Below are 27,515 nucleotides of genomic sequence, written 5' to 3'. Positions count from 1 at the left end.
ATCCTGCTCCGGTTCTAGCACACAGGAGGGGCAGCTCTCACCAAATCTTTTGTGTTCTGCGCTGAGATTGGGAGGGAATCAAGGATGGATATTCATGCCCTTGTTACTTGGATAAAACTGGCCAAGACTAGAGTTTGTGAGAACATACCATGACTTCACCAGTTAATTGGTCACGGGCTGCAGAGCAGTAACTGGTGCCAGAGAACGCTAATGATAAACAGGGAGTACAGTAGCTCACACAAAAGGACTTTGAGACACCATCTTTCTACCGCACGTCAGTCACTCTGCAACTCCGGTGGGTTTTTTTTTTTTTTTGTCTGCTTTGATATTACTTTTTTTTTTTTTACTTTGCAGTGAGTTTGAAAAATTCCCTTGAGTGGAAACAGCCCGTGCTTTCAGAGATCTTGTGAAAAGGCTGAGCAGAGCAAGAGTGCCACTTTAACGGCAGTTGCCACATCCAGACTGTCCTCCACAGGAAACGTTTGAGCACACACCTGTGATTTCAGCTGATTTGTTATTTTTGCTCTCAGCTGTGAAATGCGGGCCTCTTAAATGCCCACTAATGGGCAGAGCTCACGCCCCAGGAAACGCTAAAAGCCGTGGGCAGGAGGGGTACACGGGCATGGCACAGTGGCGTCTGACGTTCCAGCCGGGCGGTTCTGGTGTGGAGTTGGGAAGGAAGTCAACTTGTTTGTTGCTCTAATTGGCTTCTGCAGGTCCGGGTTCCGGCTGGTCCCGACGGGGCAAGACGCGCCTGCTAACTCGGGATGGATCAGTGACACATCTGCATGTGTCTAATTATGTCAGCGGATATTCCCATGATCAGTGTACCACCAATGCACGGACAGTTCCCGTAGAGTACAGGCCACGGCGTCACTAAGAAGCGCTGCACTAAGGGAGCATGGGGGGTACGTTGATTCAGGTTTTAAATGGTTACCAGAAACTGTTGAAAGTGTTACAGAAGAATCAAGCGCCAGGTGATTATCCATCCTCTGAAACTGAAATCAGAGGCTCACAATAAATGACACTTTATGGGTGATACCTGTGAAAAATGTGAAGTCCGAATAAATAGTGAACACTGTGGAGGTGATCAAGTCTGATTAATCACTTCCTTTTACTCAGTTTTCTAATCTCATGACGCTAAACGTTGTTGTTGTTGTTGTTGTTGTTGTTGTTTACAAATAATCATAATCCCAAATGGCCGTTCAGTATTCGGTACTGTTACCATGTTGTGTTTTGCCTTGATTCTCTCCTTTTTATGTTGCTGTAATTAAAGACATTACTTCACATTCAGTAGGTTCTGTTTTGAGTTACTCATGTTTGCCTTCATACCAACCTCCATCCTTTAAAATGGGATATATAATTGTACATATATGATTATTCCTTAATCAATTAGACACTCATTGGACACTAATTAAACAGCTTGAAATAAAAGGGAAGCATGGATTGAGCACTTCCTGTATGATGTCATTTGGAAGTCTGACTGGACATTCTTGCATATGTCTGGATTTTTGGAGATGTATTTTATTTTCAATATGGGCGCCCATTTGTCGAGAAATGGGACTTCTTCATAACCTCGTGTCTGTGACTGTACCTTTGACTGTTTACTGAAACTCAGGACGTCTTTTGACTTGCTGTCAGTTTGGAAACCTTGAAAAAACTTGTAGATGTCCAAACAAACACTGTAGACAGACCTGAATCTAACGTTCATTAACTGAAATCTGCTTTGTTTTATTAAATATTTCACGTTACATTTGACACATTTCAACAAATGCAAAAAAATGTTTTTCCAAGATGTAGTCTACTTTAGAATACTGACTTGAAATTCAAAAATCTACCTAAATGAATAATGGCACAAATAGTTTGTCATCCTCAAGTTTATTCGGTAACATATTTATTCAGTATTTTAGTAATTTCTCTATTGTTGTAGTAGGATGGTAAGAGAGTGCTAGGGTGATGGTTTACTGAGGTAGCTTTTGTAAGTTAGTCTGTTGGGTTGTCTGAAAAATCCAACCTGTAAACATCAGAATTCTGTAGCAAAAACTTTTGTCTATTAATATGGCTTCTGTCTGTAACTTTTTATTTATCTAAAAGCCAAAGTTTCTACATATACATAAAATGTGTAATTAACTGTATCTCCAGTGTTTAAACAACACTTATTTAACACAGTGTTTTCACCTTCCTGAGTAACCTTGAAAATAACACCTTTAACACTTCAGCTCCGAAACTGCTAACACAGGGAACTTGAACATATCTGGCTCCACAGCACAATCCCCCTGTCAGTTTCCATGTGCGAACTCTGACCTTTCCCCCGTGGGCATTTTTCTCTCGCGCTGCTGTGCTTCTGACTACGTCTGCAGTGCCGTTTTTGTTAAACTAAATACTGCCAAACGTGTCACAAACAAACGCAACAACAAACATTACAGGGACGTTATGGCAGCATAACATTCCATAGCCTTGCAAAGCCTCTTTACGTCTGCACGGCTCCGAGTGTGAAGGAAAGAACCTTGAAGGAGACAGAAGTGGAAAACTGAAAGAGCGAGGAGAGAGGAGGAGTACATGACAGGAGGAAACAAGCAGGAGCAGGATCTGTGTTGTCCTTTTTGTTTTCTCCTGAGCTCATCTAGGCCATTTTGTGTCAGTAGTGTCAGTAGTCCCGCCCCCTACTTGTCATTCATCGAGTTGAACAGGGCTGTCAGCATCCGCTGTGGTTTTGCTATGCAAATGACTAAGCTGGGTTGTGATTGGTTCTGAACTACACTGCTGTGTACACTGTGTACACTGCTTCTTCTTTTTTGTTTTGTTTTTTTAAGAATAATTGACAGGCAGGACTGACTGATGCTCTGACTATGGATGTCGCTTGGCAGAGTCACTGGCAAAAGGAGGTCTGGGGTGTTTACAAGGCAAATCCAAATTCACATCCAAATTTGGTTTGAATTGGTCCTTTATGAGGGATTTGCATGTGGAATCCGCATGTAGAAAGCAGCTGGCCCTGCATTTGACCACGCCCGATTACCAAGAAGGGTGGGCATGTTCATTTGACCCCGTCCCCTTATCAAAATGGGTGGGCAGGTTTGACTCCACCCCTTTACCAAAATGGGTGGGCAGGTTCATTTGACCTTAAAGAGCTGTGAACCCTATACTAGAGTTTGTGTTTTGTATATGTATATGAATACATTTGAATATTCATACTAATCTTATATAGTACTTATAGCCGTATTTGTAGTTATAGGATTTTTACCCTGTTAACCTAATAGCTCTTATGGATGCATTTTTGTAAAATTGATCTTTGGAAATAAAGCAATTTGTTGTAGAACAAAACCATATAGCCACCATTTAGTTTTCACCATGAGTGGTCTGTCATGTTTGAGGCGATTACCAAACGGCCTGGGTGCTCTGTTAAGCACGCTGTGGGTAACCGTGGTAACAGATCAGACTACGCATGCTATCAGTACTAAGCTTGAAGTGTAATAAATTTTAAAAATTACAAATTATGGTCGTGACGACCAAGAGACAACAAACACAGTAATGAGTATTGCTGTGCCGACATGTTAAACACAAACCATTTTTTCAGTTCTGTCCTGATTTAAAATATTGTAATTGTGTTTTAGTTTGAGAGATGCAGTAATGTGTGCGTGTGCTGTTTCCTGATTACCTATTCAGGAGGGGGCTATCTTCCGCTTTTAGCCTAATTAACTCCTATCAGTCTCTGCAGGAAAATGCACAAACTTCACTTGTAATTAGGCCTCCTCTCCTCAACATCATCATCAGAGGGTAAATCACCTGGAAATGTGTTTGTGGCGGAGAGTGAGAAGGTTGTTTTTCCTAATTAAGCTCACACACCTAAGCATGCTGGTTGGTCTAGAAGAACGCACACACACAGATGCACGTGCACATGCACACACACACACACACACTTTCTGTTTCCTCACCACATTGCATTCAAAGATGTATTTTTCCTTCTTTTCTATCTACGCAGAGTAAATGAGACAAAGGAAAGATGGAGCGAGCAAAGTAAAGCAGTCAAACAAATAGGGGTAGTAGAGAGAGATTTAGAGAGAGAGATTGAGACGTAGCTGAGCAGCAGTATTGGACAGCTGAGTCAGTGGCGTACCAGGACTCGCACCTCAGCTCGGGTTGCACCCACAGCTCTCTGCCCATCCTGCGCTGTGCTGCATGGGGGAGGAGCTACAGGCCGTGGTTGCCATGGAGCCGGGATAGGATCCTCATGGGCAGCCGACGGCTCAGACGGAAGTCTGTCGCAGACTGAGATTGATGCATGGAGGCTTGTTAAGGGTTGATCAATATTTTAAGATGGTTATTTTATGCACTGGCGAGTGTGTGCTTCAGAAGACGGATGTGTCTATTACTGGCCTGAGCTCGGGGTAATTGCCGTGCTGGGAGAGAGAAAGGGACCAAGCAGCAAATGATATTGATGGATGGTGGCAAAAAGCCTTCGTCATACTTTATGGCGTTTGTATAAGTGTGTGTCGTCGCACATGCGCGCTAAAATGCCACACATGCATTCCATCTGTCCAGAGCGTGGTCTACTTAACACACTTAAACGGCTCTCATTGCATGCCACGCATTTTTGTTTGTTTTTTTGTCCTAAATTAGACCGTTTCAATAGAAACTGACAAATGGTTGTGGCCTAAGAAATGTGCCGCCAACGCGCTGCAAAATTAGCAGGAAAAAAAGTAACGTTTGAACGCATTTCCTCGGTCCCCGAAAACAGACGAACGGAAAAGCGACGGTTAACCGGAGGCGTACGGCGAGAGCGCGCGCGCGCGCGCGCACAAAAGACAGAACGAACGCATTCATGCGCGCGCACGCGCGTGTTCCGACTCGGTGCCCGCTGACGCGGCGCTCGGGGTTCCTTAGTGAGCGAGCAGCCCGCCAGTGCTCGTGAATGCGCTCGTGACGGCGGCTAAAGTGCGCGTGGCTTTGTTTGAGGCGATGCAGCTCCTCTGCTGTTGATATTTTAATTAAAAAAGAAAAGAAAAAAAAAAGGGCGTCCTTCACACAGGCCGGGCTTGGCGCGCGCGTTAGGCCGGCCCCAGTATGAACGTTGAGGAAAAATGACCGATCTCCCTAGAGTTTGCCCTTATGGTGGCTCCCAGCGTCTGATGCCATGAAACATCGGAATTGTCCAGAGCAAATAAAGACCGCTGGTTTCAAGCATGTTCACACGTGGTTCACTTGTGCGTTTTGAATCATTTAAATCAGTACCGGCCTTGGGAGATTTTTGTTTTGTTTTTTTTTGGGGGGGGGGTCCTTGTTTTATCAAAAGGCAGTTAAATGAGACATATGAGTCCCCACCATGCACTCAGTGTGAGTTCCTGGACACCGTGGAGCCTCATCGGCGAGGCTCAGATGAGAAGTATATGCTGCTCTTTAAAGTGAGTGTGGTGAGATATGTGGACGCTTGTCCCAGTGCAGGGATTTGTGACGCAGCACGTAGGATGCTGTTCCAATCCTGGCAAAGAACGATTTTAAAATGCAGAAATGTGTGTTTAGTTCAAATAAGCTGCAGTTTCTATATATATATATATATATATATATATATATATATTATATATATATAATATATATATATATATATATATATATATAAAATGTATACAGCTTTTTTCACCACTCGTGTTGCACAAGCCTAAGTGCAAATGTCTCCTACGTGTTCTGTGAAGGAGAGACAGTAGAACCGTGCTCACGTGCACACACGTCTTTGCGTGGTGCTCGTGTTCCTGCAGTCATCTTGTAGGTGTTGCAAGTTCCTCTTGGCATGGCCCTGTGCGCCCTGTTCCTCGTGGACGTTGTCCTCAGCTGGTGGAGTCCTTTATACCCAACAGAAGCTTGTTAATTAGGCCTGGTAATGACCATCTCCAGCGAGGCAACAGCAACCTTTAGAAGCCACTCATCAGCCCCAGAGGAGCCATGCGAAGCTCTTTAGTGTTGATGTCAGCAGGACTCCCGAGGTTCCCTGGGCTGCGGGAGCCACTATGGCACCATGCGCTCTGGCTCGGGTTACAGGCTTAATGAAACGAGAGGCATCATGGGTAGCTGTGCGCGGCAGCCTTCCCTGACCACCAATAAATGTCCATCTTAAATCAACAGTTTAGGAAATTCATGGCACAGCCTTTTCCAACTGTTGATGTTTCAGCAAAGCGGAACACGTTCTCTCACCGGCTAAGTGCTTGTTGGAGCCGTACACCTCGGAAAACTGGTCTTTCGCCACAAGTGTATCTGTTGTGTTCTTAACCACATGCATTATTGCGACGATGCGGTTTTGGAGAAGGTTTAGGGTGCGGCTGCTGCGTGTTGGCGTTCTCTTAGGCGTTATATATCATACTCGCACACAAAAAAAAGCGCACAAACACCGTAACCCGTGAGGGGGATTTTCAACTGTACTGCTTGCCCAGTTACGAATTACCAGGGCAGCTGGGATGGGATGATTTACACCAGCGTGTGTTGCAAAAGCCCCTTTGACAACTTAATGCATCCAAACAACTTATTACTCCTTGGTGGTGAAGTCTGTAAAAAGGAGCGGTGGGGTTTGGGCCATGACTCGCAGGCCGTTCAGCCGGAAGAGCCACCGCCGTCTGCTTGATTTCCGCTTGTTGTTTTTCCATTACCGGAGCCGCTGGTCGAGGCTCCGCCGGTTGAGTAGGGTTTGATTAGATCGGCAGGCGTTTGAGGTTTTGTGCCCTGTTCCTTTCTATGAGTGTGTTTTATTTAGTACAGCTCTCTCCGTCTGTCTCTCAGAGCGCACTATAGCCAGGCACGAGGTGCGGGAGGTGGAGCAGAGACAGGCACACGACCTCGTCCGAGAGACACCAGCGCCGGACGACCTTGACGAGCTCGTTATCATCTACAACCGCGTGCCCAAGACGGCCAGCACCTCCTTCACCAACATTGCCTATGACCTGTGCTCCAGGAACCACTTCCATGTCCTGCACATCAACACCACCAAGAACAACCCTGTCATGTCCCTGCAGGACCAGGTGAGCAGAGGCTGCCTCCGAAAAGCCTGCTGTGAGGCGAGGCAGGACAGGCTGGAGTTGGTGCCCGAGAAAATGCAGAAGAACAAAAATCGCAATGCTCTCAGCCACAGTACCAGGCTGGAGTCTGATTAAGACTGTGACTCGCATACTCACTCAAATCAGTTGGATATTCAAATATAATCACACATTTCAATGCACTCACTCAACTATGCTCACACAGACAGTGTGTGAATGTATGGAATGCACGAAAGTGTGTTGTTGTTTATGGGGTTTTTGTGTGTGTGTCTGTGGATTTGAGTATATGGCGGTATTTTGAGTGTAATGGTGTGTGAGTGTGTATATGCATTCGACTTTGTTCCTATGGCCTTGGTGCTTACGTCACGGCCACGCTCGGAGACCGGTACGAGCTGCAGGTTTGTCGGACGCGGCTGACGTGCAGTGGCAGGTGCAGACCGCCATGCCAGTTGCAGCACGTACGTTGAACTGCTGCGTGCTCATGGCCTGCGAAGTAAAAAAAAAAAAAGTCAGGTAAAATTGGTTTGAATCCTGCTGGTGTAATAGCAGATCCTTTTAAATGGACCCCCCCCACCAATTTGTGCCCCCCTGTGCCATTCCACTCAATCTAGAGGGTTGAGTGGCAGTGAGTGTCATAGGAGGGTGCACCATAGAAATCAGCACTGGTTGGTGTGTGTGTGTGTGTGTGTGTGTGTGCGTGCTTGCATTTGTATTCACGTCACCACCAACTGGAACACAGAAAATAAATGCCTCGGAGCAAAAGAGGAAGGTGATATTTGTTGGTGCCTTTGCCAAGGTAATATGTAGTGTGGGTGTCGAACTGCCCCCCCCCCCCACACACACACACACACACGCGTGCGCGCACACACACACCAGGAGTCCTGCCAGAGGCTGGAACAGGAGGTGGAGCAATAGATGTCTCGGAGAAAAAATAGTTTGGCTGGGGGGTTTTGTGTATGTGTTTTGTTTTTAAGAGTTATACAGGTTTCTTATAAAGTCGTACACACTGCACATTCTGGCTTCACTTTACTGTTGCCACAATCCCATAAAATGAAGTTTATGTATTTTAATATGTGAGGTGTGTGTGTGTGTGTGTGTGTGTTTTGCAGGTGAGGTTTGTGAGGAATGTGACTTCATGGACGGAGATGAAACCAGGGTTTTACCATGGCCATGTGGCATACCTGGACTTCTCGAAGTGAGTCGCTGTCCCGTGCTTGGTTTGTCCGCATCCTGCCCCGTGTGCGCGTGTGTTGGGAGGGGTATGCGGGTGTATCCCACTGCTCTGTTGCGTGTCCTTCAGGGCGTTAGGCAGGAGCTCAGTGGGCTGCTCTCATTGATCCTAATGCAGATCCTGAGAGTAATGCAGAGGCTTGGTGCTGCTGCACTGCTGAATGAATCTGGCATTTAGAACATCAGAACAGGGCCATGGTAGCTCACCGAAGGGATGGGCTTTGTTTTTAGGGAGCATTGCTGCCCCCTAGTGGCCGGAGGAGGGGCTTGCCTTAACTTTAAACTTCAACTTTAAACCTTTAACTTTCTGATTAGTGTTAGCAATCAGAATTTTTAAAAACAGAAAATGTTTAATATAGTAAAGACCAGAAATTAGTACATCTTGTAAACGTCACATTTTCCTGCTGTAAATGTGTGTGGTGTGGTGTACTGTATATTTCCTCCTACATATTTCTTTAACCGTGTTCTGCGCTGCAGATTTGGAGTACGGGCCAAGCCCATCTATATCAACGTTGTGCGCGACCCCATCGAGCGCCTGGTCTCCTATTACTACTTCCTGCGCTTCGGAGATGACTACAGGCCAGGCCTGAGGCGGAGGAAGCAGGGGGATAAAAAAGTGAGCAGAGGGAGAGGGAGAGAGAAATTGGAAGGTGTTTTTTTTGTAAATTTGTGGGTGTGTTTCAGACCTTCGATGAGTGCGTCACGTCTGGGGGATCTGACTGTGCTCCAGAGAAGCTCTGGCTGCAGATCCCGTTCTTCTGTGGCCATTACTCCGAGTGCTGGTGGGTGGAGCATTTATTTATTTAGTTTTTTTTCCCCCGTGGCCATTACTCTGAACGCTAGCGGGTGGAGCAAAGGCCTCCCCTCCCCACCCCACGCCACGCCACGCAATGCTCTCTTTTCTCAACCTTTTTGTGAAGTACAAATGATCGTGAAGCACACACTCCCGTGTGGGCCCCCGTGCTTCTGTCTGATTCAGGAACGTGGGCAGTCGCTGGGCTCTGGAGCAGGCCAAGCTGAACCTGGTGAACGAGTACCTGCTGGTGGGCGTGACGGAGGAGCTGGAGGACTTCATCATGATGCTGGAGGCTGCACTGCCCCGCTTCTTTAGAGGAGCCGCTGACCTCTACCGCACAGGTCTACACACACACACACACACACACACACACACACACACGTGCACACACACAATAAGAAGAATAGGTTAAATTTATATAGCAACTTTCACAGAATCCCAAGGTCGCTTTACAAACATGGTGAATGGAAACACTGAGAAAAGAGGGTTGAGGATCTGAGCTGAGTCTTGCAGGCAGTGGTAGAAGAGGAGGAGTGTACAGCTGTAGGAAGGGACTTAGAGTGTAGGTGCCCCTACACACAGGTGGACAGCCTAACCCTGGAACATACGAGTCTAGTAATTTAAACAGTGTAAGAGGGCCAAAGGTCATGGAGTGTGTTGAAGGTTAGCAGAAGACTTTTATATCGAACGCGTTTATGTATTGGTAACCAGTCTAAGTGTTGAAGGGTCATACGCGCCGATTTCTTTGTGGGGACCAAGACTCTAACTGCAAAATTTCGTATACGCTGAAGGGGGCTGAGAGATTTAGAAGGTAAACCATAGAGAGGCGAATGGCAATAATCTAACCCAGACGTATGGAACGCGTGAACCAGGATCTCTGAGTCGTTAAGCGTCATCACAGAGTGCAGGCGGGCGATGTTGCGGAGATGAAAGTGTGTAGACTTGGTGTGTAGACACACACACACACACACACACACACACACACACACACACGGCATAAAGTCAAGTAGCAAGAAAGTAGTCACGTAAACCCACCTGCGCTCACACTCTCAACACCCCCCCCCCCCCCCCCCGCTTTCTCTCGCTCTCTCTCAGGTAAGAAGTCCCACTTGAGGAAGACGAGCGAGAAGAAGCCTCCCACTAAAGAGTCCATCTCCAAGCTTCAGCAGTCAGCCATCTGGAAGATGGAGAACGAGTTCTACGAGTTCGCGCTTGAGCAGTTCCAGTTCGTCCGAGCCCACGCTGTGCGGGAGAAAGACGGCGAGCTGTACGTACTTACTCAGAACTTCTTCTACGAGAAGATCTACCCCAAGGTGAACTGAAGCGGAGAGACGAACGCCCAGTCCACACCGAAGTCCACTTCGACCACCGTATCGTCCGTCTTACACACCGGGAGGAGCGGAGGAGATCATCTCAGGGGGCTCATACATCAGCCCCGCGGGTCAGATGGCGGAGCTTGGCTGGATGCCCCCACGCCGTATCTGACCTCCTCGGGCTGAGAACACTGGCTGCCTGCTGTATATACATGTGCTGGTTAACTAGTGCAGAGATGGAGAAGTTCAAAATGTCCCTGGTGCTCACTGGCGCCATCCCCTGGAGGGGAGAGGCCACGTTTGTCTGCTGTGGTGACCATTGAACAATTTTTAAAATCTGCAGTGCTCTGGAGAATCTGAGCCCTGTTGAAGCGTTCTCTTTTGTCAGATTTTGTGACAGCTGGGACAAATTTATCATGCACATTTTAAACAAAATAAAATACTGCAACAAGCTACAGAATTTTCATAATTTGTTTAGATTTCTGAGAGAGAGGGGGAGAGTAAACCGATGTTATGGTTTTAAAAGGGAACGTGAACCGGGTGAAGGGACTTCTCTTTTGTAGCAGGCAGTGGTACATTAAAAGCACCTTCTCGTTTTACTACCATGTTTTGTTTTCATTGTTCTTAACTTTCTCTTCTGCACTGTGTACATTTTGTTGGTTGGTTTGTTGGTTGGTTTGCGTGTTTTTAATAATAGAACTCCCTGTACAGTGTTTACAGAATTTTCGCGGAAGTATTGGAGCTCAAATAAAAGATGGTCAAATGGAACTCAGACCTGTACATATTATATTTACACAAACCTATTTAATGTAATCGGACCAAATGGTTAGAAGACAAAGTCGTAGAAGTTGAACATTTAGTGCTAGTGTGCAGACGCTAAAATAATTTGTATCTCGGAGTGAAATGATTGATGGAGAAAAACAACAAAAACTCATGGGAAATTTCATACATCTGTTTTCCTTATATATGTTTTCCTAATCCTCTTTCCATCATGCAATCCAGTGAGCGTTCTACTGAGTAAGATGAAGGTGTGGCTGATGTTATCCTCTTGGCAAGGGCTTTGTGGATCCTGGGAGGATAACCGAAGTCTTTCTGAAAAAGTGATGCCTCCAAGCTGTCGAAGGGCACTGGAGGCCTCGGAGCGAATGCTAATGGTAGCGCTGTAGTTGAATCTGCCCTAAATATAAGAGTGTTCCATACTAGGAGGGGCCAAGATGCAAAACCCTGTCGCAGCCGCCTGGAGAGACGTTGCGGCAGTAGCCCGATACCCTCGTGGTCTGCTTAGTCTCCCTGAGTGCGACACGCACACTCAAATCCCCGTTTGCTTCAGACTCGATAGTGCCTTCATGACCAAAGCTCTCGGCTTCCGTCGCCCCAACAGTTCCCAGTGCCGCTGACTTCTCCAGCCTCCACTGTTTCTGGATTTCTTTTCTTATTGTCCTGCTTGTTTTCTTGGTTGAAATGGTCTCTAATTCATTTGAAATAAATCCTGAAATCTGTGGATAGTTTGTGTTTCTTTTAGACATGGGCTAAAAGTACACTAAATCTTCACCAAAGCAGGGTGGCTGAAGGCACCTTAAAAACCAGTGAGCATGCAAAAACCATTTTACACTAATCACCTGGTGCTCAGTGGTCTACCAGCTGCATGTGCAGTCACACACCAGGGCTTCTCAGGTTTCCTGTGAACCTGTATGGTGTGTAATGTGAAGACCAAGCAGGACTGCGACTGTGCAGAATCTCAGGTTCTGCAGAGGTTTGTCCTCACCAGTAGTTGATATAACAGATTGGGCGCTGTGTGTCTTCCCATTTGACCCCTGGGTAAAAAAAACAAATACTAAGAGCTCGGGGTCTGTGAGTGCAAAAAAACTTCACAATACTTCTGCATGAGCTCTGTGACTGACTAAAATCCAGGCCCAGATTTGGGACCAGTGCAAGGACCAGTGTTCCCAATTCAACACAGCTGGTCCCATGCATCACACGATTACCAAGCTCTGTATCTGCTCATCTGGATGTTTAGTACTGTTAAGGATGAACCTCACTCGCTGCAGGCGCCCTGGGGCGTGGAGACTTCTGGAGCTCGCTGAAGGACATAAATTGAATCAAATGACGGGTGTCCGTTGGCTGGTACCGGCTGTAAATATCAGCTGATGCTTAAAAGGCTCGTGAATGAAACAGCCGTGCCACAGCTACGTGAAGTGCCGTCTGTAAGCCAGAGGATGGGTGTGCTCCCTGAGCAGTGGCCGTGCTGTTCTGGAGCAGAGCTTGTATGATGGGATTTATTGTAGACCTTGAATCGTTCTGCTGGAAGCTGTAATATTGTTTCAGGTGAACGGGCCGGTTTTATGAGGGCTCGGTTTTGACCTGCGTTATCCTGCTGAGTATGATTGGATGGTGATGAGGTAGTGGTTTGTCTGGTAAGTCACTTGGGGTTTATTTGGCTACAGGAGCATCCAGGACTTTTTAAAATTCCTTTATTCATCAAAACCAAAACTTTACTCGACTAATAATAAAAGTGAGCGTACATGATCTAAAACTGGTGCTGTCTGTGAAATCCTTGTATGAATGTATTTTTCACGCACCATTTGCAACATTCTAAAAAAGTGAAATCATAATTCATTCAAATAGTAATTCAGGAAAAAAGATCCATCTGTTTGTAACAATGTGAAATGAGTTTAGTAAAGCAGTTTAAGATGAATTGTTTTCTTAAATGCTAAAATAATAATAATAAACTCAAATTCTTCAGTTCATGGTAATAGACTCTTATTTACAAACAGGTTTTGGACATCTTTTTAGTGTAGAATTCTTTATTGTCTTTAAGCCACAGTTTTATTGGATCTCAAGGAGATATAAAACGCAAAGCCAGAGTTGTCTAAAGGGTTTAAACAGGGGATGTGACAAGGCATAGCATGCACAAGGAGAATATGCCCATCACAGAAAACACAAAACTTAACCAACCCCCCCCCCCCCCCCCCCCCATTTGGTTGCAGGCGTATTGGAGCATTGTTTCATTAACCAGATGAATACAGGCTGATAAGTACTGCTTCTCAATGAAAAAAGCCGGGTTCCTGTATTGATTGTGCCTAACGAGCTTGAAGGTTAATTGGGAACGGATTGTTCTGCAGCGTCAGCCTTCGGGTTTGGACTCGCCCATCCACATTTCCCAAAAGGTGAGTTTGGATTTCTTTTATTCATATTACACAGAAGCTTTGTGGACACGTTATACATTCATTTCTCACATAATCGAGTCTGAGGCTGTTGGATTCTCAGAGCGTTGTCTCCCAGCTTGGCTTGGCCTGATGATGTATATAACCTTATGTCTGACAGCATTGGACTAACGGGTGCATTATGGCTTAATTCCCGTGACCTCATTGTCTTAAATGAACGGTGGGTCCTTGCTTTGTCCACTAGAGGGCGAGCTGCGCTTGCGGAACCCTGGCACAGATCTCAGCGTCTGCTCGGCTGGATGTGTTCAACAAGGCCCATTAATGCACCTGTACGAAGCCAAATGGGACAAACGAATGGGGCATTACCATTAAGAATACAGATTGCTCTATTAGTGTGGCACAAGCTTTCAGCTCGGGTGGTGACTATAAATAAGGCTCTTTACTCTGCCCTGGGCAATTTGTGGCTCTCTCTCAGTGCGCTTGCATAATAACACAGTGCTGTTTAATTCACTGCGAGCAAATAGTGGGGCAACGATGTGACTTTTTGTTCCAGAGGACAAGCTGTGCTTTCCTGAGATCTCTCCCCTCCAGTGACCTCTGGAAGAACAGACCTAACCTGCACCGGCCATTTCCACATCAGTCCGATAAAAGCCACGCAGCGAGCTAAACAAGCTAATTGGCATGTTTGAGTGTCCCTGTCTGGGAAAAGATTCCCTCATATTAGGCTCAAGTCTTATTAAACTGACCCTCCTCAGTAAGAAGCACTTCAGATGTGGCTGTGGGGTTGTTCCTCTGGCCTTGAAACTCAGCCCAGTTCTTTATCGGTGCCCATTACACAGTGGTACTGCGCCCACGTAAACTGCTTCTAAATCTGGAGGAAATAATGACCTCATTTAGCTAATGAAGTCTGGCTGGGTTTGACAGCCTTAACCTTTTGGAGCTGGGACAGAAGCGGACGTCTCGCCCGTGCCCGCAGGAGACGGTCCGCTGGTCCGCTGGAGGAGAGCGGGGCGCGGCGGGCCGAGTCCGCTGCTCCACAAAGCAAACAGAGCAGGCAGGAGAGGCAGCGACCCCCCGCCCTGTGGGACAGAAGGCAGGACCTGGCAGCTTTTGGCCAAAGGGAGTCATTATGCTCCTTCGGAGAGACACGTAGTATCCTGCGGAAAGGCAGCGCTCGAGGCTGGGAGCGGGGAGGAGTTCAAATGCGAGGCGAGCAGGTCTCCATCCGAATGTCGCGCTGGCCAGCTCAAAATAGCAGCTTGAGGGGGAAGAGACCATGCTGAGTAGGGAGATGGTTTGCCTTGACCCCAGGCTGTAGGGCAAATGGCACGGACATCGAAATAGCCTGACCACTCACGGTGAGTACAAGCAAAGACAAAGAGAACCAGCAGACAAGTGAGGTTTTTGTGTCTGGATTCTGTACTTGGGGCCACAGTGAGTTTTAAATGTATTTGGGCGCATGTAACTGTGCCTAATTTCAAGGTTGCCCCAGACCGCGGTTTATATTGGCTTCAGGTTGTCTGTATTTCTCGTAGCATTGTTTAGATGTCGGGGGGAGGCGACCCAACAGCCGTTTTCTTCATCGCTCACGAACTGAGCCAGAGGTAGAAACCGAACTTCCTGTCACAGCAGGAAATCCTGCGTGGGCCTTGTTTGATATCGGTGTGATTCATTCTGTTTCTAAATACTCAGCTGAGTCTCCTCTTTCACTGAAGTACAATTCTTGCCCACTCTTCTCCCCGCCGATGGCTCACGCTTCATCTCCAACTAACCTTGACCCATTTTCAGCAAACAAGCCGTTGACGCTTTGACCTTGACGAGGCCGCGTGCTCCTCCCTCTGCCCGCCTCTTCTCCCGTTCTGCTCCGTTCAGAGAGGGAGAGGCAGAGATGCAATCAGCAATTCAATTGTGGCCATTGTGGAGGTTTGCTGATGAGCTTGGCGGAGCAGATAATGGAGTAGACTTGCGTTATTCACCTGCTCTCACCCCTCCCTCCCTCTTTGTTGCTCAGGTTGGCATTGTGATGCCCTCCAGTGCCCTGACCATTGGATGAAGGCCTCTCTCGTTCTTTGTCTCTCACCCGGTCTTCTTCCTCTCCTGTTCTGCACGCCTGTGCACAACGTTAATAGCGTGAGCTTCGGAGCTCTTGAGAGCGCCTGCATTTGCCATTCGGGCGCTTCTCCTAAGCACCGGTCTGCTCTCCTCCACGCATGTCCACCACAGAGCCCAACGGGCTGCGTTTGGCTTTGTGTTTCCACTCCCTTTCGCAATAATTCAGGTAAATCAAAGCCCATCTGAGGGGGAATCGAAATACTGCACCTGAATATGAAATGTTTCACTATATGTTACCGCACGATGCATTTTCTCACTCATCCATAACGAGCGCTGACCTTCGTGAGTCTTTCCAGCCCCCAGCAGAGATGCTCTCGCGGGGGGGGGTAAGCAGCGGCGATTTTGATGGTAACTTACCGGTTGTTTCCACGTGAAGCTAATTACAGAATTTAAAACGTTGCCCGTATGTTTACCTCCAGAGTTGCCCCTATGTTCTGGAAATGCAGCGGGGCCAGTGCGGGAGAACAGAATGGAGAACTCCAGCTTAGCCTTTTCATGCACTAATGGAGAGCTAAACACCAAATACTGCCCAGCACTGTTAGTGGAAGACACGTAAGAGTCCTTTGCGTGCCATTACTGTTAAATATTACAACATTTAGAAGCGTTATAACAACACTATTGCATGCGTGCTGCAGAAAAGTCATTTTGACGAGCCAGGATGCTCAACATTCCTCCTCATCAGTGGACAGTGAACCAGAGAAAATGCACTGATAGTCCAGCCTCGGGCTAAGCCTCTATCGATTTTATAGTCCAAGTATTTTTTTAACCTAGTAGATGGATTGCCTCAGTTCATGCACATAATATCTGAGAATCAGCCTGCATTTATGTCTTGCGAGGCCTATACAGTTATACACTTTTGTTTGCTTAAGTTTTAAAACATAATAATAAAAGCAAATACCACTTAACTGCTGCAGATTCATGATATACAGATCGGAATTGCATGCAGTTACTACCTCGAGCCACTAGGTAGCACTACTTTCACAGGCTCCTCAAACGACATTTAAAACTCCCGTTATCTTGATCCTACTAACTTCAGTCATTTTGTCTGCTCGTTGCTACTGGTCAAATTCCTTCCGTTATACCAACCTGTCATTTACCCAGTAAAGGCTGTAGCCGTATCAGTGTTGGCCGAGCCGGGTCCCGGGTCCGGCCTGCAGTGCTCAGGCACTGGGGACCTGATGCTCGGTCCACATCTCCGCTCGCTCGGGTCATTCATTTCTCCAGGCTGCTTTCCTGACAACTGGCAACAAAGCGGGCATTGAGGAGGCTGACCGTGCCAGCCCTTTGATGCCTAATCTACACGCGTTTGCATCGAGAAACCGGAGCAGCGCTAAAGGAAACAGGTGCAACTAATTAAAATATGCCCCAGTCCTTGTACATCTCTCTCTCTCTCTCTGTTTATTTATCACTTTCTCTTTCACACGGCGGCTGTTTGGACGCTGTCCGCGCATGTGCTCTCCACCCAGATCCTGGCCTGCAAACCACCTGGATTTTTAACGCCGTAGATGTGCTTCTGAGGGCTGTTGGATGTTAAATGCAGCGCCTCTGCCTCATGGATCAAGGCGTAGAGCCACTGAAAAGGCCGACCGCGTTGAAATGAATAGCCAGGAGGAATTCTTGCATGCTGAAAACGGTTGTCGTTTGTTCGATGATGTACTGCTCTCTGAAGGAGATTTATTGCTCTCTGCACTGTTCTCATATAGATTTATCTTTTCTCTTGCAAATTTATCTTTTCCAAGAGGTTTCTCAAACCTGTCGTTTTAGTTTCTTTAGCGTGGGTCGGGGGTGGATTTACACGTCGGCTGGTCTTGCGGCTCCTGTATGGAGGTGTAGAATTTCACCGCGGACCAGGTGCCTCACAGGCTCGGCGCTTCGTTCAGCCGCGCACCCTCAAACGCAAACCGCGTCTCCTTTTGTCACACGCTTTATGAGTCATGAGGAAAGCGGAGAGGGTCCGAACATTCCCATTCCCAGTCTGCCCCGTTAAACATGAAGGTGCAGCCGACAATGCGTCAGGGTGTCGGGTTCGGTCCTCAGCTCGCCACAAAACTCTCTAACTGCCGTCCTGCTGTGCATGGTAAGCCAATATCAGGGGCGTTCGCGGCGGGGTCGGGCGGGGTCGGGGGCAATAAACCGAGTGTATCGCTTACTGGAATCTCGGGACTGAGCAGATCAGAGGCGCGCGGGGCCACGGGCAGTCACTACCCCGACAGGTGTCTCAAATCAGTGCGTTCCTTCCTTTCGCACACTCAAAAACGGCTCGGCGGCCTTCGGGTGAGAGGGGGAAGAAAGCCTTTGTGAAACCTAATTCCACAGTTGGAAGCCTTTTATTCTGGAAGAGGGAACTTAAGAGGGCGTGGGGATGCTTAAAAAATCCGAGCGCTGCCTGCGTGTCGAGCAGCAGCGTCCTCGTATCGGCCTAGATAGCGGGTGGAGGAGCGTCGCTTGTGTCTCTGGTTTTTATTTCGTACACCATCTCTTTGCTCTTCCCCTGACTGTAGGAATTTGATGCAGAGGCAAGTAGCCAAGAAGATACAAATAAATCGCCCCAAAAGCATATGTGTCTCACAAACGTAATGCATTGGGGCCGATCGGGTGAGGATCTAGGAACCTCGACTATAAATCGCTTACAGATTCCTGAAAACAAGTCTGAGCGCTGACCTCATGGTTCCCCCGGGAGGGATTTCCACGGCGGCGGCGGCGGGTCATTTCTGCGACTGCAACACATATGAAAACAGTGCTTGAGGTGTATCGCGACAGATCAAAATCACTTCACGGGACGCGTCTGCACAGAAAGGCGCCCGCAGACCACCGATCTAACGTGTGCTCCGGACAGCGGAGGGGCGGTCAGCAGTGAAGTGCGTTCTGTAGGACCCCGAGGAAGCCACACTTGTGGACTTTCTGCTTGGGGTTTGTGCCACTGCCCTGAACCCTTTAAGAGTTCATCAGAAAGTTACAGTTAATGTAACTAACAGTTGCACTTTTAGATGGGCCAAGCTAAAGGCTCAAGTTCTTGAAGTGAGACGCTGTTTCACAGCTGCTCGTGTACGTCTACAGAACACATACATTATCCTAAGAGCAACATGATCTAAGCTCTCCTGAACGCTCATCCAGGGGAATATTATATTTCCTAATCTTACTCTTGATTGGATACCATTTGTTATTGGCAGGAATGCCTGTTTCGGATTGGCCGAGGTGTTGGGGGCGGGATCAGCAAATGAACAGCCAGCCAAGCTGCGCTCTCCCTTTCACATCGGCTCCATCTGCTCCTGATTTGAAGCCTAACTCATGAATAAACGGTGAGTGACCTCACTCAGAGGACAGAGAGAAAGCGGAGCTACAGAGGGCACAGTTTCCTTTACAGAACCCAATTTCTTACATAACAACTGCAATTAAAATATTTTATTACACACACGCACACATTACATTATATATATATATATATATATATATATATATATATATATATATATATATATATATAATGTAATGTGTGTGTGTGTGTGTGTGTGTGTGTGTGTGTGTGTCTAATTGTCTTTATCTTTCTTATTTATTTGTTTACTCATGCGGTCTCCTCGGGCCAGATAGAGGGGGGCAGAGTGTTCTGGGTGACACCGCCTGTCTTCTAATTGAACTTAAATGCATTTCCTGTTCTCTTGGCCCATGTGCAGGGTGAGAGGTGCTATGACCCTAACTCACCCCATTGTCTACATAGATGGGGGGCATGAGGGCTGCACTGGTACTGTTTGTGCCCCAGACATCCTGTCCTCCTCCATTAACCTGCCAGTGGCGAGACACTCGTCTCTCTGATGGACAGCCAGGACATGGACAGGCTAAAAGGGGAGGCCACCGAGAAACTTTTTCTTCTGGATCTCTCTGCCTTAAATGCCACATACATCATCAGACGTCATCAGTATGTCCACGTGCTCGGTGAATGGGTTGATTACACTTGCATGTGTCCCAATAATTTGTATTGAAATTCTACTATTAACTCATTGGAAGGCTGATCTCCCACCCGATTACAAGCACAAGCCAATCTGCCTGTAGTTTGTTAGCGTCTCTCTGATCAGGGAGCCAGAGGATGCTGCTGTATGTTTGTTTATTGAAACATGTCAGTACGTAGCCAGAATCAAAGTCCTTCCCTCAGTCTGGGAGTTTACATGTCCTCATCTCAAACGCACTGAAATGTGCAGCGAGTGAGTGAGTGAGTGTGTATGTCACATAGAAATTCGTAGAGGAAAGCAATTAAAACAATCTAAGGGAAAAAATGACAAATGAAGTGACATCGATGCACATGAAGCATTTGGACAGGCCGAGGCACTTAGTATGTTCCTTTCAGACGACCAGTGTTTAGATCCGATTCAATTAGATTCGATTGGATTAGATTAGACTTTAGCAGAGAAAAAGATCAGCACACCTTATGGGTCAGGTCACAGCAACTACTCTCTCTTCCAATGAAAGTTGGTCTAAACGTAAATGGGGGAAAAAAGGATACTAACAAACCTTTATCGCTGAAGTACGAATCCTGTGAAGGAAATTTCATAGCTGCACCTGCAACTAATCGGAGGCCTGGTGAGGTTTGGAATAAACATGACAGCAGCACCAAAAGCTTTGATCTTAGAGTTACACCCAGTACAGAGCTGGGGAGCGTACCAGTCTATTCCTTCACAAACAAGGAATAGTTTGGAATTCATCATTCTGTGATGAAATATTGGTGTCCTTGCTCTGTTGGCGGACATCTTTGATTTTCTTTTTCTTTCCGGGGTGGGGGGTGCGCGCAATGTTGTTGCCTCATTCCGGAGTCTCACTGTTTTCGGTAATAGTAGGAAAAAAGAAACCTGACAGGAACATACATTATTTTCTGAGCAGTACCCCTCTGTCTCTCACGCTCTCTCCCCCTCTTAACACGCATACATACATACATACATACATACATACATGCATGCATACATGCATACATACATATTTACACTTTTTCTTTATCTTTCCCTTACTAACACATTATCACTCCCTCTCTCTCCGTCCCCCCACACAGACAGGCATACATACATACATACTGTTTCTCAATCATTCTCTCATATCCTACTCGCTCTTCCTACACACTCACGCACACACATACATACATGCATTCTTAGATTTTTCTTTTTCTCTTGCTCATGTACCCACTTTCTCTCTCTCTCTCTCTCTCTCGCTCTCTCTCTCTCTCTCTCTCTCTCTCTCCCTCTGTATCTCTGTTTCTCTCTCTTTCTACCCCCCCCCCCCCACGCTCTCATTTTGTTCCTGAAGGCCCTGCCCAAAACTGAACAGCAGGGGCATTAATCACAACCACAGTTCCAGACAAATAAGGAAACTCGCTCTCCGGCCACGGCAACCAGACAGGCACTAGTGCCCTCTGCTCCGACCTTAATGAAAGCTTTATCTTGTTTAACAAGCAGGGGGAAAAAAAAAACACCTTCCTCAAGTCAATCAGAGCCGCTGTCGCCTGAAAGTTCCACTAGCTTGCAGTACTCAAAGGAAACATTCTGCAGTGCTGTTCTGGAAAGTAACCCCCCAGCCCCACCCAAAAAAAAAAAAAAAGTACGCTGAATTCTGCTCTTGTTGCCTGAGAGCCTCAGTGGTCAAGAGCCAGAGTCACAGGCCATTTTCCCATGCAGCCCAAAGACTCGGCATGAAAGAGACACACCGCCACATCGAGAGAGAAGAAAGGACACTGGGATTGGCCGTGTTGTCAGCGAGCGCTGCTCTGATCCCAATTTGCCTTTCTCCGGCTGATCCGTCAGCGGGGCTTGATCAAAAAGGGATACTTGCTCTCCCGGCATTCCTCCCTCCGGGAGATGAGTGTCCCTCACTGTCACCCTGCCGCCACTTCCTGTGGTCCAAGCCCGAAACAAAGCTCCTCTCTCTGTCCAGCCTCTCCTCTTGGCCTCTGAGCGGAGGACTCTGTAACACACACGTTCTCCGCTGCTCTCTGATTTCATTTTGAGGTATATTAAATATAATATATAAAACGGTTGAATTACCTGTTTTTCCCAAGTGAAAATGCAAAATGGAGGCTGTTGTCCTGGTGCAGTTGTCTGCAGTTGTCGCATGCTTCTGTTTCACTACAGCTTTGTAATTCTTTCTAAAAGTAAAGACTTACTTTTGTGAGAGTGTGTGACCCTGGCCAAAAATAATATCCCTATTCCTTGCATTTGGAATACATTTTAAGCAAATAAAATAATGGTATCGTAATATAAATCACATTTTTATTCAGTTATTCAAATTCTGGCCAGCAGAATGTTTACACATACAAAATCTAGCACAAGACCTCTTTGTATCCCTGGCAGTCCTGCGTCTGACGCCAGTGTGGTGAGGGGGGGCGCGCGCTCGTGCAGGGAACTCTGCGTTGGTTTAGTTTAAACCGTGTCATTTCTGTGGCCAGTGTGCCGAAAAGCATGCACTCCACAGCTAGCTGTCAAAACAATAGCTAGCGTCCATGTGCCTCTGTTTGCTTCTGTCCAGTGTCAGGGAAGAGGTTCGAAGCAGGCCACAGGACGCAGGGTTCCTTCACGCTGCAGTCACCATGCACACAGAAGTCCAGCAGAACGGTAAAGGAAAACGGTGAGGCCCGACTTCTTGTCTCATAGATTAACTTGTTTGACTACACTGGCCTGTGGGATTTGGGGAATGTTTTTTTTTTGTTGTTGTTGTTGTTGTTTTAAGTGAGGGCGAGCGTTATGCTGTTCGGTTCTGCTCAAGAGTTTACGTGGATCAGTTCCTGTCATCCAGCACTGGGCATTATGGGTGATGACGCTTCGTATAGTATTTTTTTCAGGTAGAGCTGCTCAGTGATGACCACCGCGTTATCAAAAGCGCGTCGACCTCGTAGCCTCACCCAGTGCCTGAGCATACGGGTCTGATTTCTGGGTTTTTGGTAAATCTGCCGTCAGCACGTCAATGTTGCAGCGAAGTCGGGAAAGAGGACTTTGTGTTCGGTTCCTCATCAGGACATCATGTCAGACTCTGCCTTACACGTGAGTACCTTGCCTCGCTTCATGTGCAACGCTCACTGAGCACTTGGGTGTCAAATGAAACAAATCCATAATGAAGACTGTTCCAATGCACAAAAAGGAATTGGTACACACACACACACTCACAAATATATTCTAGTTTGTCTGAAAGGCAATATATAGCCTCCGAGGATGAATAATCCAGATTACAAAGAACAGGCTTTTGCCGTGCTAATGCAATGGATAAGATCTCCATTTCCTGCAATCAAAAGCGCTCCCTCTGCACAAGCCATTATAAAAAAGGCACTTAGATACCTATTTTCAGTCTCCCATCCCATTATATTCACAAGGCCTATTTATTTCCATTATCTAATTGTACACAGAAAACAGGCCTCATGGAAATTGGACCAAATCATTTTCAATGGAAAAATGAGAAAAGTTTAAAATGGCAGAGCATAATTGAATGTATTAGTCACAATTTTAGGCTGTGTGTTGTGCGAGGAGATTACGTGAGGCTGCTTGGTTGTTCCTAGGACTCTGGCACGGGACTTCAGGACTTCTTCATGCACTGCTGACGCTGGGCTCCATTTAGCTGGAGAACACGGAAGAGCAAAAAGAACATCTTGCGTTCTCTCCTCGGTCTGGGGCAAATACACTCACCAGCCAGTTTATTACAAACAGGTACCTTGTACGCACCGTCACTGGAAATGTATAATCCAATCCTGTCTTATAGCTGTTTGCTCAGTGAGCAATTACAGGCTATAGCCTTCAGACTGAAGTTTGTCTGCTGTTCTCTATCGCATTCGTCACTGGTCAGTTCCTGGTCACACGACCCAGCTGACTGGATATTATTTGGGTGACAAGCTTTGGGGTTCGAGCTTGATTACAGTTGAGCCAGTGGCGCATTCCATATTTGACATCCGTTGGAATTTCTTATTAATTAATTGCACATTAATCAGGGAGTGTATCATCTTCAGGCAAATTAAAAATGCAAATTAAATATGAGGCAAATATCAAAACATGTTAGACTGGTGATGACAAATGATCTTTGAATGTTCCCCCACTCTTTCTTGTACAAATTTTTTTTTTTTTTTAGATTTTATGTAAGTGCTCATTTAGAGTAATTTGTTAACCTGACGTCTTAAATATATCTTGTACTAAAATATTCCAAAAGAGTTCAGCGCAAAGTCAAGTGTGGGCCTCTCATCGTCGTTCCTCCCTTTTGAGCCGACCTGCGTGCGCTTCGCATGCCTGGTGTGTTTTGGGAATAACACTTCTGTCCTTGGGTGTGGCTCCACCTTGTAGGGCCACCTGCAGGCTCAGAGGTCACGAAACTCCGCAAGGACAAAGATTCTGCTCTCGTCTTACACCCAGAGTGAGGCAGGTCCCTGGGCTGCCGTGGGCATGTGAGCATTCACCTGAAACCTCAGGCTGGTGTGTCACTGCCAGGGATCCAGGCATTAGTGCTCGTCAGGGCCGGACAGAGGCACCTTGGAGCCTCTTGGAGAAGTCAGGGATCTAAAAAAGGCTTCAGATGCCCCTGACCATGTAAATGACGAAGGGATAGAAGTCACATTTGATAAAGATGTGGATAAAGGGAGAGATAGAGGCAGGGAGGAGCACACTTATCTCTGGGCAATTACCCTCCCGCACACAATGAATAAAATGAAAGCTAGCCCAATGATCTGAGGTCTGGCAAATTGTAGATGAGAGCGAAGGTACTGCTAACCCAGATAGATCCATCTGCAAATATGATGTATTAGATGTGCAATATTCAACCAGACTTCAGGCTCGACAAGATCATGGCTCAGATGTCCCAGCATGGCCCGTGTTTAATTACGTCCAAACGCTGCTCGGGGAACTTTTCACCGCTGGCCCTCGGTGATTCACATGTAATCAGGACGGCAGCGGAAACTGCCCTCCTTACTCTGCTGTTCCCATTACGGTCGTTTTGGTTCTGGCTCTTCTCCGTGCGCGGCACCGTTCCGAGTCGTCTGTGGGTGTGTAGAGTAGGGAGTGCCCTCTCCTGTATTCTTTCACATTGTTCGTACCTGTAGGTCCCACATAAAAGCCCTGATCGAGAGGTTGGTTGTGACCCGAGTGTTCAGTTTCAGCAAGGGTTTAATTAGAATCATGGTGAAGTTCCCCAAGGGCCAAAACAAGGCTCAGTTTCATTCCACTGTGTGGTTGCAGCCTTTGTTACGGTCACACTGTATTGTCCGATTATTCTCATAGCTGTTCCAAAACGCTGTCAATGACTGTGTGTCCCCACCCAGAGAAAATCGCAGTTATATCCAAACCATCAGCCATTCTGTGTGGAAAGAGTGACATGTTCACTTTAATAGGTCGGCTGTGTGTTTTTAGCATGTGAGTATAAAAAATGCAATTAGATGGCAGTTACGTGGGAGTGTGTTCATGGTGTAGTTGGTTGGTTGTGTTGCATGTGTGTTAAGGTGGAATAATCTGATGGTATTCAAATTGTTTAGCAGGACATTTAAATTAAGAATTAAATAGTCCATAATGAGACCATATTCACAACTCTTTACTGTATGTATTTGTTCTCGGACTTGATTTAGTTGCATGATTTTATTCAGCTATTAACTCTGTTTTGTGTTCTACCTTACAAGCAGACTTCAGGTTAGTAGCGTTTGACTCTTGTAGATTCATTTCAAAAAGTTAGAAACAATAATAAACAACAAAACCCAGCAGGAACTCTCCAGTTACCAGGCCAAAATGGCTGCAGCAGCTGTCGTGAGTACAGTTGCCGTCCACGGTATACAGGAGGCGGCAACGCCACCGTCTCCAAGGGGAGGGGCACGGGGCTTCTCCATGGGAAGTTCCTGCAAACAGAGGGCACCCACTTTTTAAACCTCATTTGTCTTGTTAATGTGCCCCACTGATTACCTGATTGCACTGGATGACTGTGGAGAAATCTGATTGCATGAAATTATACAGAGCAAAAAAAAACAAAAAAAAACCCCTTTTGATTGGGGGAATGGATCTGGGATGCTCGTTGCCACTGTTTGACGGGCCCCTGTGAAATTTGCCCTCATTGATTTCAAATCAGCAAAGTGCCACGCGTAATTGTAATCAGAGCAGGCAGTCGCCAAGCAGGTCTATTTTAAAACCCGACCTCCTTGCTGTGCAAACTTCTGCAGCTTACCAGTGCAGCGGTGGAACTGTGCCCCACATTAATTGCATGACTTTGGCAGTGCCGTGGTGAGGTCTTTACCCTGCCTGCGTGCGAGACAGTGGAAAGGACTAAAAGGCTTTGCTTGGCACAATGCAGTCTCCTTGGTGCTCAATCACATGTACACACTTGAAGTACATTTACCATAAAGACCTAATCAAACCAGCATACCAGTCAAGTTCTTTTAAAGGAGATACTTATCACCTTTTTATATGTTTGATTTTTAAAGATTTTCATTGAAAAAATTTTGAAACAAGAACATTATTCAATAAATTTGAGCCACTTACTTTTTAAACATTTTTTATTGTGTTTTAACTATAATCCCGACACTGAAATAAACAGTGTCATTATTTTAGATATCTCCATAAAAATCAGGACACAACAACATTTTTTGCTTTTCTTTTGCCTTTGATCATTTAAAGGAAAAATTATATACGACTCTAAATAAGTACAACCTGCAAAAAAACAAAAAACAAAAAAAACACGCATTACATCTACATAAGTACACAATGTATGACAACATTGAAATGAGCAAATTGTATTTCACATCCAGAATCTAGTATTGTAAACAGTAGAAGTTTGTAAATGCTCGATTAGACTATAGCAGTGTTTTCCATCTCCATTGTCTCGTGATAATCGGAACATTAAAATGTTTTTATTGATTGATTTATTTCGCTGGACTGACCAGACACGTCACTTTCAATACCAGTTTCCTGTTCTGGTCCTGCTTCCTGTGAGTTACTGTCATGTGTGATCCGCGTTGCTATGACGGCATTGTGGGCAATTGCCAGAATGGTGTTCCTGCACGCTGGGGCGTCCGGCTGAAGTGGGGCATCCCTTGGGTTTCTCTGCGTGTGCCTCAGATGGGGGGACGTGCACTTTTTCTTTGTGGTAATCAATTTTTTTCCTTTACAGTCCTTTACAAAAAAAAAAGGGTGTGAAAAGCAAACGAGTGTTCTGCGTCCTTCGCTGTTTCAGAGTTCAACTCTCAGATGACAGGGGAAGAAATCTTACGATTAAAATCCATCAGCACAGTATGAGTATGCTCTTACACCCCACCACACACAACACTACCTGCTCCCCCCGGGTCGTAGACATCTGTCAGTAACATGATATTTCATTATTGTTCTTTTTAGATTTTCACGGTAACCAATTTCCAAAGGAGAACTAGAAACATTCATGTCTGATGAAGATGGGCTTTACTATTCGGGAACGAGAATGACGGATATTCATTTCCATTTGTTACTGTAATAAAATATTTTTTTTAAAAAGCCTACAAAAACAAAATTGTGAGCTGAGAGACACGGTGAGGTGGTGGAGGTAAGGTGGAGGTGGTGGTGGTAAGGTGGAGGTAAGGTGGAGGTGGAGGTGGTAAGGTGGAGTTAAGGTGGTGGTAAGGTGGAGTTAAGGTGGTGGTGTGGGCACAGTGATGCCATTGAGGTGCTATGAGTTCTATCGTGTGCATGTGCGCCATAGAGATCTATAGCTGCCATTGGTTCCGCTCACTTCATTAATGAACTTTCTATTGATCAGACGTTCTATGCTCTCTGATCATTGTTGAGCTCACTAAGGTCAGTCCCTTTTCCACTAAAAGGACAGCTGCTGTACTACTGCTGAAGACGTATATATTTAGAAAGGAAGTGGCATTATTTTCTGGCATTATTTCAGTGGTTTTTCCAAACAGCAAAAGGTTGGTAATTTAGCA

The 27,515-nt window shown here is 46.3% G+C and overlaps 1 protein-coding gene and 1 long non-coding RNA gene across 2 annotated transcripts in view; both read left to right on the top strand.

Annotated features, from left to right (window-relative positions):
* Window positions 1–11,123, top strand: part of hs2st1b (heparan sulfate 2-O-sulfotransferase 1b) — a 53,141-nt gene extending 42,018 nt beyond the window's left edge. Inside the window, exons 2-7 of the mRNA XM_035524693.2 lie at window positions 6,763–7,001; window positions 8,126–8,211; window positions 8,724–8,862; window positions 8,931–9,028; window positions 9,226–9,383; window positions 10,138–11,123. Coding sequence (XP_035380586.1) covers window positions 6,763–7,001; window positions 8,126–8,211; window positions 8,724–8,862; window positions 8,931–9,028; window positions 9,226–9,383; window positions 10,138–10,364 — 947 coding nt within the window. The 3' untranslated portion in view covers window positions 10,365–11,123. The remainder of the gene's footprint in view (window positions 1–6,762; window positions 7,002–8,125; window positions 8,212–8,723; window positions 8,863–8,930; window positions 9,029–9,225; window positions 9,384–10,137) is intronic.
* Window positions 11,124–14,344: 3,221 nt separating this feature from the next.
* Window positions 14,345–27,122, top strand: LOC113584536 (uncharacterized). The gene is made up of 5 exons (XR_004775822.2): window positions 14,345–14,877; window positions 18,802–18,930; window positions 22,133–22,231; window positions 22,561–22,644; window positions 23,154–27,122. It is a non-coding gene; the product is annotated as an uncharacterized LOC113584536 (long non-coding RNA).
* Window positions 27,123–27,515: the final 393 nt, after the last annotated feature.

This window comes from Electrophorus electricus, chromosome 7 (assembly GCF_041902795.1).
Source record: "Electrophorus electricus isolate QZ-2024a chromosome 7, ASM4190279v1, whole genome shotgun sequence".
Taxonomy (NCBI): domain Eukaryota; kingdom Metazoa; phylum Chordata; class Actinopteri; order Gymnotiformes; family Gymnotidae; genus Electrophorus; species Electrophorus electricus.
The sequence above is the reverse complement of the archived record's forward strand: the minus strand, read 5'-3'. Positions and strand labels throughout refer to the sequence as shown.